Source organism: Pogonomyrmex barbatus, unplaced genomic scaffold, assembly GCF_055798465.1.
Source record: "Pogonomyrmex barbatus isolate J1 unplaced genomic scaffold, ASM5579846v1 scaffold1, whole genome shotgun sequence".
Lineage (NCBI taxonomy): Eukaryota > Metazoa > Arthropoda > Insecta > Hymenoptera > Formicidae > Pogonomyrmex > Pogonomyrmex barbatus.
Genome location: NW_028297098.1, coordinates 644,452 through 657,297, shown reverse-complemented (window position 1 = coordinate 657,297; position 12,846 = coordinate 644,452). Strand labels below are relative to the sequence as shown.

The 12,846-nt window shown below is 28.9% G+C and overlaps 1 protein-coding gene across 7 annotated transcripts in view; it reads right to left on the bottom strand.

Moving 5' to 3' along the window:
- Positions 1–12,846, bottom strand: part of LOC105430044 (ABC transporter G family member 23) — a 43,260-nt gene that overhangs the window by 799 nt on the left and 29,615 nt on the right. Inside the window, exons 1-12 of one of the 7 annotated variants that reach the window (XM_089081137.1) lie at positions 8,386–8,997; positions 6,405–6,721; positions 3,534–3,732; positions 2,822–3,092; positions 2,373–2,605; positions 1,797–1,986; positions 1,587–1,676; positions 1,311–1,426; positions 801–1,186; positions 513–628; positions 305–375; positions 111–199 (exon numbers count right to left, since the gene is read on the bottom strand). In XM_089081137.1, coding sequence (XP_088937263.1) covers positions 111–199; positions 305–375; positions 513–628; positions 801–1,186; positions 1,311–1,426; positions 1,587–1,676; positions 1,797–1,986; positions 2,373–2,605; positions 2,822–3,092; positions 3,534–3,730 — 1,759 coding nt within the window. In that variant the 5' untranslated portion in view covers positions 3,731–3,732; positions 6,405–6,721; positions 8,386–8,997. Of the gene's footprint in view, positions 1–110; positions 200–304; positions 376–512; positions 629–800; positions 1,187–1,310; positions 1,427–1,586; positions 1,677–1,796; positions 1,987–2,372; positions 2,606–2,821; positions 3,093–3,533; positions 3,733–6,404; positions 6,722–8,385; positions 8,998–10,785; positions 12,139–12,846 lie in introns of those variants that run through there. The other 6 variants (XM_089081169.1, XM_089081273.1, XM_011643364.3 and 3 more) reach the window with 6 other exon arrangements.

The following is a 12,846-nucleotide window of genomic DNA, read 5'->3' as shown; positions in this document are numbered from 1 at the left end:
TCAGAATACAGATTTGTATATTTTACAATTTGTTGCTTTTATTTTTAATTAAAATACATCTTTGACTTTTCTATATTTCTATATACTTATTTTCTTTTTATTAAACAGACCTGACACGAGACTTCTTTCCAACAAACCCTCATTTCTCTCCAATAACATGGCGCCTGATGTCAATGCAACTGAGAGAAAGAAAACGATTCTGGAATAATACAAATTTGTTCAATTTATACAATCTTGATAAATTTTCCTTGAAAGAAAACAATTCCAATATACGAATGTTACTATATATACGTTGAGCACTTACGTTAGAATTATTCCAGGAGCCGCAAAATCCGTGAAATTAGGATTTTCAGGCCCGTAGATCGGTGTATGGAACTAATAAAAAAAGAAATTACTAATAAAGATTATGAAAAAACAATTAAAAAAATCTTATTAAAACGTTATACCAGTAAAATTTGATCAAATTCATCTCCGCTATATTAGTATAATATAAATGCAAATTATTTACTTACGTTGACGGGTATGCTAGTTAATTTTGCGCTATAATTGCAGGCCACAGTAACCTCCCTCGCAAAGTCTTGATATGCATAAAGCAGATCTCTTTGCAACAACTGCCCTATTTGTTGATCTGCAAAGATATTTCATGTCACAGCAAGCGTTTGCGACTGAAAACTTGGAAGCATTGTAACATTTAATTATGTTGAAAAATGTTTATTTTGCGTTTATACATAAAAATATAAAAGAAGAATATAAAAATGTAAAAAAAGAGAAGATTCCATTCTATATGTTTAAAGACTTACTGGACATATCCATGACAATTTTCATCTCTGCAAAATTGACATCCCAGTCCTCGGCATCTCTGCCGTAATCTATCCTAGCCATGAGAGCGTCGGAATAATTGTACGGAAATGTTATAGCGCCCCATGCCCAGCCTTTCTCCACCGCATGCTGGGCTTCTTCCTCAGTGTCGTAAGGTAATAACTTTATGGTTTTTTTCTGCAAATGCTGAAGATATCTACAGCTCAATAGCGTCCAATCGCATCCGATTCTAGGGATGCACGGTTGCATGCTGTTGTTGAGCTCGTTGTTGACAATAGCTAATTTTAATCCTACGGGATCCTTACCAATAGAGATGCAAAAGAGAAGTATTTGAGCGACCGGCAGACCGATGATAAACAACATCATTCTGTTAGACAAAAGTGAACATAAAAATGAAAATAAAAAATGAAATTAAAGTATTAGAATGAAAGAGTATAGATAAATAAAAAATGAAAAAAGATTTGATGTAGAAATGTGATTGAACAAATTACCCGACGTTTCGCCACATCCATAGAAAATTTTTCCAAATTAAGGCCTTCATGTGCATTGGATCAATCATAGTAAACTTAGAAGAATCACTTTTTTCTTCTGGCGGCAATGTTGGCACCTTAAAAAGTATACACAAATATATAAAATATTAATAATCATATAAAAGATTATCTGAGTTGGAAAATAATTACTATCAAAATAATAATTACACAGCGCTACTTTATAAATAATTTTAAATAATTAAAAAGTACTATGCATAATATATAAGAAATTATTACATGGCCATCATCTACAATGACTATACTTTTCCGTCGACTAGATACGCTCACATTATCACCGAATTCACCACTCATCTCATCATCTCCGTCCTGCAAAACGAAGAGAAAATAAAAAAATATCTCAATAAAATAAAAAAAACAAGTACCAAAATTATACGATGAAATATTAAGAGTCAAGATAAGTCAAAATTTCTTCATGTTTGTACTTACATCTTCCGGCGGAACACCTGTTATACTGCTTAGAATACTACTTCTCCTTCTTAAGCCCAGATTTTGCCTTTTACTTAGCTTTAGAAAGACCTCTTCTAAAGTATCCAGACGGTGCATCTCCATCAGCTTCGTTGGCGATTCTTCCGCCAGAAATTTACCATTTCTCATCAGGCCGATAATGCCGGCTTGTCTAGACAATGGCGATTAATTTTTTTCGTAATTTTTATAATTATTTATTGAAAAAGAAATTTTTATTATGTAATCCTGATAATATTAGCAAGTGAAATCGTGTAGGAAGCGATTTTAATAATCGTACGCTTGATGGATAAATTTTGATTACATCAGGGCATGATTATAATTAATTTTTTATGATTCTAATTAAAAACTATAAAATTCATTGAGAGATTTAATTTGTAGCGCTTCTTGTACAATTAATAAAGCAAGGTTCGATTTTGTTGTAAGGTGAAAGTTGTAAAGAGAGTGAAAGTATCGACTGTATAAAATACCAATGTCATAAAATGTAATAAAAATGTTAGATATAATGATGTTAAATCTAAGAATTATATGACAACTCACCTAGTTTCTTCGATGTAGTGCGTGGTAATAATTATAGTCTTGTTACCATCTTTGGTGATGTGCACCAGATGGTCCCATATGCTCTGTCGGAGAACGGGATCCACTCCAACTGTCGGCTCGTCTAGGATCAAGAGTTCTGGATCGGCTAAGATAGCAGTTGCTAGGGATACCCTTCTTTGCTGGCCACCGGATAAATTTTTGACGAAACGATTTTCGGACGGTAGTTGCAAAAACTGTAATTAGAGAATCACTGAAAGACATTACTGGTCTCCGGAATTTTACTCTGCAATAAAACAAGAAAGAAGTAAGATGAAGGTGATAGACTCTTTTTTCAGGAGTTTTATCTTTGGTGGAATTTGTAGGAATTAGAATATGTTGAGCATTCTCTTCAAAGTTTTATTCTCTCCGGAAAAAAAAAAGACAAATTTTCCATTATCAAAATCTCTTACTTTCAGCAAAAAGTCTAGCTTTTCGTCCACTTGTTCCGTCGTCATGCCGGCGCACCAGCCGAAGTAGATGAATGTTTCTCGAATGGAGAACTCGCCGTAGAGCGCAATCTCTTGCGGCATGTAGCCGACCCGAGGACCGGGTACACCGGATCCCTTGGAGCCCGGTCGGCCTCCTAATACCCAAATTTCGCCAGAATTCAAGCGTCTCCGACCAACGATGCATGACAGTAAAGTGGTCTTTCCGCAACCGCTTGCACCAAGCAGCCCATAACTGTTGTAATAAAATAATTAATTAAAGGCGAAGTAGACCAGAAATGAATAAGAAATCTTTCAACCGGTGTAAAAAGCTTATTTGATAATAATATTAATTTAAGAAACCTCTGTAAGAATAATAATAGGGACCTCTCTAAGTGTTAAAGATTTTTATATTCACAAACAAAAAATACATAAATACATATGTTACTTCTTCCCGTATCTTTAATAGTCTTTTACATTAATGTAAAGCTTAAATATCACGTTTAGATTACTTATTTGGTAATGTTAATAACTAAACTCTTCATTTCGTATACTTATCATTTTTTAATTTATATAATCGTTAAAACACTTAGAACTTTTTTTCTATAATTTAAATTCTTCCTATAAAATATCTAGAAAAGAATTTTTATTAATAATTAATTTTTAATTTTCACTAAGACCGTTGACAAATGCTTACATCGTGCCCTTCGGCACGGTCATATTGAGACCGTCCAGGATGACATTGGGATTTTTCTTGGACCCATATTTCTTGAAGGCCCTCCTTACGCAAACCGCCTGCCTTCTTCTCGTGTCCAAGGTCGACACTTGCGTCTGGAATTGCTGTCTTCGTGTTTTCAACTCCATCAGCGTGTTCGTTGTGCTCGCACTTTCCATCTCTATATTCGAAAGAGAAATAGGGTCAGATCTTTCCACTCGATTCATTCACATCCGTTCTCTTCCTCTTCTTTTCGATTTTTAGTATTGGGCACGGAATTAAAATCAATCTAACTTTCTTCCTTTGGCATGATTGCGATAACTGCATCTATAATTTTACATCTTTTAAATTGTCAAATGATAAATTATAGCGCTATGCGATCCACTCCGGAACCTGTCCACGCGTGTTCGGAGTCTTTTGCTCCGGCTGATAACCGGTCAGATAAGTGAGAGTGTCTGTTACCGCGTTACATCATTGACAATTTACCGATATATACTGATCATATATAGTATATGCACAATCAAATAATAAACAATTCAACCATGTACAGTTTGAGAATATGATTAATTAGTTGTTTATCACAGTTTTCGTGATTAATTTGCTGTATAAACACTAAAAGAAATAATCAATATATCATTTCCAATAAAAATGTTTTTGTTCGAATCGAAGAATATATATGATTACATATTTCATTTTATATTTTATTCTCCAGAACATATTTTATAATCATATTAATATTTAAGGATTTACATAATATAAGCAATCAATTTTAAACGCTGATGACAAAACCATTTATTTTCAGAAGACGAGAATTCAAAATTCATCGGTCTCCTCTTTTCGATTTATAAAAACCATGAAATGAAATTAACATGTGGTTATATGGACTTTTTGTACTTATTTGTTTGCAATTTCTTCTTTTGAAGAAATTCGCAAATTTGATGACTCGATAATATTTCTAGACTACAAGGTGCACTTCTTGATTCATTGAGAAATCATTGCGTTATACCGCCTTTAATTAGGTCATATTGCCAAGAGTTTCATTGGCTTCCTCGTGTGGCAATTGCTTTTATTACATTTTCGATACACTGTATGCGATAATAATGTTTATGAAAAAATATAAAAACATTTCAGAGGCTTACGCTTATTTCTTCGTACATATGTAAAATTTTATTTCATGCGTTATCATTACATATTATTTTTATTCAATTAGTTAATCAAATATTGCTTTCTATATGTTATAAAATTAAAAATATCTTATTAATAATGTTAAAAATATTTTACAGAAATGAAAATGAATGAAGTCATTGCAAATAAATGACTCGGATATTCCTAACGAAATTGACCAATATCCGGGAAGAGTCTCTGTCACTCGAGATTAAATAAAAGATGCGCCGAAGAAGAAAAAGCGCGTGTTAATATATTACATCGATGGATAATTGAAAAGGAAACGACCTACGTTACAAAATCTGTTAACATGTTATTACATCAAACATGTAACCGAAAAATGTGAACGATGAGTAAGCTACGTGCTACGCAACGCGGCTGCTTTCACGTAATTTGCTCATTTCTTTATGCGAGAAAGAGAGACGTATTACGAAAGAGGAGATCAACGAAGAGAGACCGCCTAAGGTTATGTCCGATCGCTTTCCTTTCTTTCGACTCTCCCCATAGTTGTTTCTTCCTGATGAACTTGCTTACGTTGTCAGACGCAATCCATTAATCGAGCAAGTTCGTCGATATTATCGCAGGTACTCTGCTCCGAATTCGATAATCTCTCGATAAAATGCAAAGGTTATTAATATTTAATAATAAAAATTGTTCAAACTTTCATTAAAATTTCTTCATTGTTATCTATCTTAAAACTTCCTGAATTGAAACATACACTGAAATGAACACACACACACACACACACACACACACACACACACACACACACACACACACACACACACACACACACACACACACACACACACACACACACACAATTTATGTCATCGAAATTAATTCTTCATCTTATATATTTCTGAATTAAATTATAATATAAAGTTTCTCAAACATTATATTATGCATGCTTCTTAAACATGCATAATATAATGATAAAACATAATTATACTATAATTATTTTACACATATACGTGCAGAGGTATATATGTCTACGAATTTATTAGCAAAAATTAATAATTCACATCTTATAGGTATTTTTAAGATAAATATTTTTTTCTATAATTATATGTTATAGTTAGTAATTAAAATTTGCTATGCATTATTATTTAAAAACTTTGACGTAAAACGAATAAAATATTTTATTTTGACCTTGATGCATGGATATGTGCAATCATGTTAGAGAATTTTTTTATTATCCCGAAAATTTCCATTCGCTCGATTTTATATCATTACAGAAATAAGAAGAAAATTGCTAGAGCAATCAACGATGCGAGCATAATAATTCCAATCAAAGAGATTTCAATAATTGTACAATACAATTGATACTTATATATTCATATATACACAAAATTCATATTATTCTACACATATTATTTTATACATGCGTTTGTGCATGCGTGCGTGCGTGCGTGCGTGCGTGCGTACGTGCGTGCGTGCGTGCGTGCGTACGTGCGTGCGTGCATTTGTGTATTTATTAGCTTAAAAGTTATAATCTACATTTTATAAAAAATTTTAGGATTTCTAATGTAAGAAAGAGAGAGAGAGAGAGAGAGAGAGAGAATGAAAGAGAGAATTAATTTAAATTTATTGTATTATTAATGATTTTAATGCATTATTAATGTATTATTTGTTAAATATAACTTTTTTTGCACATATCATATACAATGACTCGATAAATTAGCGAGCCTATTAACGATGCGATTTTAATGACGAAGATGTTGATTACGAAGCTTACTAATTTCTTGGAACAAAATCTTCCACGAGAATGAGATCGATCAGTGTAAGATCAACTGTGACGAGCACCTTACCACAATTCTTCTTTACTTAAGTCATTTCCTTGTTTACTCATTATTCATTACTCATTATTCATATCCTCGCACTTGTTGACTGTACTCGAACATATCCTCCTACAGGATATTGTAATATCCACTTGACAGTTCTTAATGGAAATTTTTCAGGGACGTATTTTTGAGCATTCCTTCATTAATTAATTTACTAGTTGTCTACATCAAAATATACTTGATTACTAAATATTCTCTTTATGGAAATGTTTCAAAATTTTTTAAAAATATATTTTTAAGTAATACTTAATTTTTTTAGATTAAAAAATTTATTTTTAAACGTTTCATTTCATTTTTTCATTATAATTTTTTTTTAATAATCCTATACTTATTTATTTATTTTATTAACGGGTAATTTTTCTTCAATTATTAAGTGAACTTTATAATCAATCACTCATAATTTTTAATTTACAATAAAATTTAATTTTTAATAATAATTGCTTTTAATATCTTCTTTTTATCTTTTATATTTTCCTTTCCTATAAAAAATTCTTTTGTTAAGAAATGCACACTTTGCTGCTGGTGTAACATGTTTCATTCATAATTATTATTTTAGATCATAGATAAAATACATCAAAGACTTTTTGAAAAAAAAAATAGACAACTTTTCATTTTTAAGAGTTTTATCTCTAAATCTATAAATCTTTATTATTTCCTATCTGAGAGTAAATTTTTTTCAAAATTTTGATTAATTTTGCATCAATATCTATATAAAAACTTAATATTACAGGTGACAAACATTTTTTTTAAACATGGAATAAATTAAATTCTTAAAAAATTCTGTTTGGATAAAGCAAATAAATATCAGAAATTAATATAAAAATATCAATAAACGAAACTTCATTAGATTGATTCCAAAAACGCATTTCTAAAAAAACATTTTAATGTAAAAATTAAATGTAAAACGCATTTCTAAAAAAAGAAACATTTTAATATAAAAATTATAAAACAATTCTTTACTTGCATTTAATTTACATACAAAAATGTAAGATTTTATATCTTGCATAAATTTCCAATAATTTCAATATTAAAGAATACTCGTATGACTTTTATAGTTAGCAAAGGTCAAATTCCAAGTTTCTTAGTTTAAAAAAGAATCTCTTAAAGAAGTTACTTCAACTTCACTTATTATAAAACAGATACTGCAACGCAGAATTAACGAAAGTATTAATAAAGATATTTGTCAAGATTTTTTTATTTCGAAAAAATTAGACTTTAAGATGATATTATTAAGAAATAGAGTTTCAAAGGTTAAAAAATGCGTTTATAAATTTTAAACATGAAACTAATAAAAATCACAAAAAATTCTATTTATGTATTAAAAATCAGATTTTGAAACATTTAACTTAAAAAAATTTTCTAGTGTGTTAAAATATTAAAACTAAAAATAGCATTACAAAAAAAATCGAACACTATCGTATTACACAAAATTTCTTTTTTTCATAATTACAAATTAATAAATTCCATTTCAAAAGAATATCAATTAGCAGATGTACATATTAAAATGTTCAATCTTAAGATTTGTATAAAACATCTTTTAAAGCTCTACTCAAAATTACATTGATGAATTTTCGATGTCGCACCACAGAAAAATTAGATATTTCGCAAATAAAATTTTATTAATCTATAATTTCGAAACTACGAAACTACGTTTTATATGAGAATTATATGAGATTTTTCACTGCAATATTGTTTTAGACAGAAGTAGCGAGTGTTTCAGAGAGTTTTTAAGATAAAAAATTTGAATCCTTGTTACTGTTTTGGAAGGATTCCTAATCTAATTTTTTAAAATAACGTCGAGAGAACGACATGAATGCACACTGTACCAATCACAACTGTGAGATCCCGTTTCGCATACTTGTCTCGCGCAGAAACCGATGAAAGATCGAAACCGAGTGCACGACTAGGAAACCGAGAGGCCGTACGAGAATAAGAGTGGCTGCCTGACCACGACAAGGCTCAACGAGAACTGGCTTTGCTTGGGCCAGTAAGACCCCACGGACAATCAAACACCGCTTGTGCAATCATCCGTTTTGAGCAAAACAGTCTCACTTAGAGGGGATAAGCTTTGCGCTTCTCCAATGGCGGTCAAATAAATCTCAAGATCGTGGAAATGTATGAAGAAATATTCAAACACACTACGCGTTTGACATCTATACGATTTTTAAAAAACTCTCGATATAAGAGATTTTACTGAAAGAAACGTTTCCTGAGATTAAAATGGCTACGGTCGAGTCATGACGTAGTTCCCTCTTCGGAAACTGTGAAACGGCACGGTGTAGAATCGCGGAATTTTATCATCGTTCGGCATTATTATCATTCTATATTTCGTTCAAGGTCCGAAAAATCAAAGCAAACCGGTCCAAAGACCGGTCTACCCAGACAGAAATGTCCAGACGTACTCCAAAGATAATGCTTCTTGTTAAATTGTAAAAATCTCTTTCTTGTTTAAAAATACGTGGAAAATAAAAAAATAATGTAACACAATGTATTTTATAAAAGAACTAGATAATTAGGTAAACTGGTACACATTTTTGTATAATAGCAATAATAAGATCTATTACTAAAATCATAATATATATATATATATATATTATGTTAAAAAAAATTAACATAAACATATAAAACATAATATATATATATATATATATATAAATCAGTAAGAAATCAGTTTAGTCTATTATTAACTAGAGATAAACTTCTTACTGATTTCTTACTGATTTATATACGAAACAAGTGAGAAAAAAACTAACTGCGTCATATCTCAGAAAACACTAACGTCATATCTCAGAAAATACCTTTGCCCGAGCTCTTTATGCATTTCCTTTGTTTTACGAATTTTTTAAATATTTCTATATAACAAAAATATTATAATCCTCTATAAAAGTCTTCTATCAAAATATATAGAATATAATAAAATATAGTATACCTAAAAGCTATATAAGAAAGTTATATAAGAAAATATTTATTTATTCATTAAGACTGTTACGAGATAATCACGTTACAGTTGAATAAAAAAATATTAATATATGCTACACAACATGTTTTACAATTTGTAATTTTAATTTTAATAACAAATTCTTGAAGCAAATTAAAATATTTTTTAATATATCATAATTTATAATTTTTTTATTAGACATTATAAATATGTCATGTAAAAAATGTTCTATAACTCTTGATTTTAATTTTAATAACAAAGTTAAAAAAAAAATACAGTGAGTTAATATATTAATTTTCATATCAATTAAAAAATTTTAAATTTAAGATAATTTTAAAGTAAATTCTTTGATTTCGATTCAATAATTTTGATAAAAACACTTTTGAAATATGACTTTTGAAATATTTTATGCAAATATAATTTGCAATAAGTCTTTTTTTTATTTTTGCAGTTGCCAACAATAAAAAATAATAAATTAATTTTTATTTAGAAATTATTAATTATTATTTTTCCATAATCTTTCAATATTTTATAAAAAATAATGCAACAAACTTTTGTCTTATTACTTGATAAGCGATTTTACTGAAGTTTATAATTTTCAATCTAATTCTATTAGTTATGTCACTTGATAAATAAAGATTGCAGATTAATTGTAGATTTGACGAAAAAGATTTGTAAAAAAAATATTTAATTAAAATTAATTGTTGGCGAATGAGAAATGTAATGTGCTCAGTGCTATTTTCACAATAGCTATTACTGAATGCGAGTGAAATTTGACTAGAAACCGAAACGGTGTTCTGGCAATCTTTATTACGATACTATCATGAAGTATATATCATGTACTATATCATGTAGATGTATTTGTAGAATTTTTGCAAAATAGTGTGTATATTTTTAATATATAGATAAATAAAAACAAAACGTAAAATAAAAAGTGTATGAAAAAAATATACAGTTCATAAGAAAATTCCGCTAAAAATAAAAAAAAAACATAAAAGTAGAGAGAAAATAAGATAAACATAAAAACTTTATTAATAATTAACAACTGGAAAAAAGATACAAATTAAGTAGTAAAAATGATAGCTAATGAATAAATAATTATTTGAAATATAACATAGACAATTGTGTGACAATTTTTGTTTATTTACATTTGAATGTAAATAAATGTAATTGTGCTTATTAAATGTAATTGTGCTTATTAAATGTAATTGTGCTTATTAAATGTAATTGTGCTTATTAATTAAATAAAGATATGTAAACCTGTATGAGATAAAATTTTATCTACCACATTTTCTTTCTGCCAATAAAAATAGATGATGTGGATATTGAATACGTCAAGGCGATCCTCTTTTTAGAGCTCTCTTATTTGTCGGCCATTTTTTCCTCCCAGAGATCGGCTAATGACAATAATAGAGTTGCGGATAGTTGCCCAGTGTTTTTCATTTACATACCTTCACAATTCATTTAAAATTTTAAGCAAGTAGACAGTAACATTATTAAAAGGTAACGTATATACATGTTGTGTCATATAAAAATCATTAAGGAATAAAAAATTAAGAAATATTGTTAATACTCACTGTAGGTTTTATGCTTTAAATAATATTCATTGAAATAAGAGAGCTATAAGATTTTTAAGAAAAAGTTATTTTAATTACATTCTTCTACATTGTTCTAGGTCTTTTATATCTTGTTTGTTATCTATTGAGGTTCAAAAGGCTCGATATCTGAAGATTAAATTAACATGTAACGTAAGATGGTCTATATAAAAAGCACACGTGGAACTTTGAACTAACTGCGCATCGATATTCCAAGTACACGCAACAATGCGCATAGCTCTTCGTTCAATATTTGATAATATGTCTATATGTATACTTGGCGACATGGACGCGAAATGTACACAGTGTCCGTAATATAAGTAACATGCAGTTGACGATTTGGTTCATATTTTATATCTATAAATGACATAAAATTTGTAAAATAATTGTTAGTTATTAATAACATTACATGAGAAAAAATCAATCTTTACTCTATTTAAGTATACATTTATTTAATTTTTAATAAATAAGTTTTTCTGGTACACTACACTACACTAGTAAACAAAGATATTGATAAAGACATAAAGACTTACATATGTAGCAGTTTAATCATAAGATAGTTAATTGACTTAATTTAAATATATGAAAAAAAACCTCCAATGTATTATATGTATTATGTTCTGTATTAATTGTGAATATTATCGAGTCATCGTTATATTACCGAGAACGACTGTTGTTAATTATTTCGAAGACCTCGTGATCTTATGCAGCAGAAAGAAACTTGTCATTCGAACAAAAAAAAAAAAGAAAGAAAGAGAGATAATTATTTCATTTAAATACATGTAATACATGTATTTAAAAATATTTATTGATTAATTTTTTCAAGCAAAGATTATTTTTATAATTTTATTTAGATTAAATGCGGGAAGTTTAAAAATAAAAAAAAAATTAGAAATATCAACTTCATTATATAGATGTTTTAGATCTTAAATTTTGAAATCCAACATTCTTGCTTTTATACTTTAATATAATCATTTCTAAGTATAGAATTTCTAACAATTTATAAAGTGTAAATAAAATTTTTACTTTTAAATTATATTATAATGTTATATAAATTTTCCAATCATTTCCATAAATGTCCGTAATTTGAAAAATCGCGAACGCTTCATAAAAATTAAAATATTATTTGTATATTTACTTTGATATATATGTATATATATATATATATATATATATATATATATATATATATACACATATATATAAAATATTCAATTTTATATTGATACATATGTACATATATATAAAATATTCAATTTTATAGAAAACTGTTTGTTTTATAAAAATATTTAAAATTGCAACATTTTTTTGCGTTCAATCTTAGAGAACGAATAGAAGAGAGAGGTTTAAACATTAAAATTATCGCATATGATCTGCATTTCTCCCAACGATCGTTATGCAACTCGATATTTATGACTTTCTTTCGTATGGCGGAAACGGCGCACAAAGAGAGTACTCGAGAGTCTGAAATCATCCTGAAGCACCGATTGCACTTTCGTTTTCTCCTGGTGACGTCTGCGCGTATTAGATTTGTAGATCTCATATTTACAAGTAATAGCATAATCGCACTTGAATCGCAAACCGGACGATAAACACTTTTTCCTCATTTAACATCTTATAGATATGATCTAAGTGACGATCTTATACAGAACGCAACGTGCATTTATTCTGCACCGTGAATCGCGAGTTATATTCAAATAAGAGCACACTGACATGTTTTCGAACAAGGTCGACTAGGTTGCGAGCAAACCAGA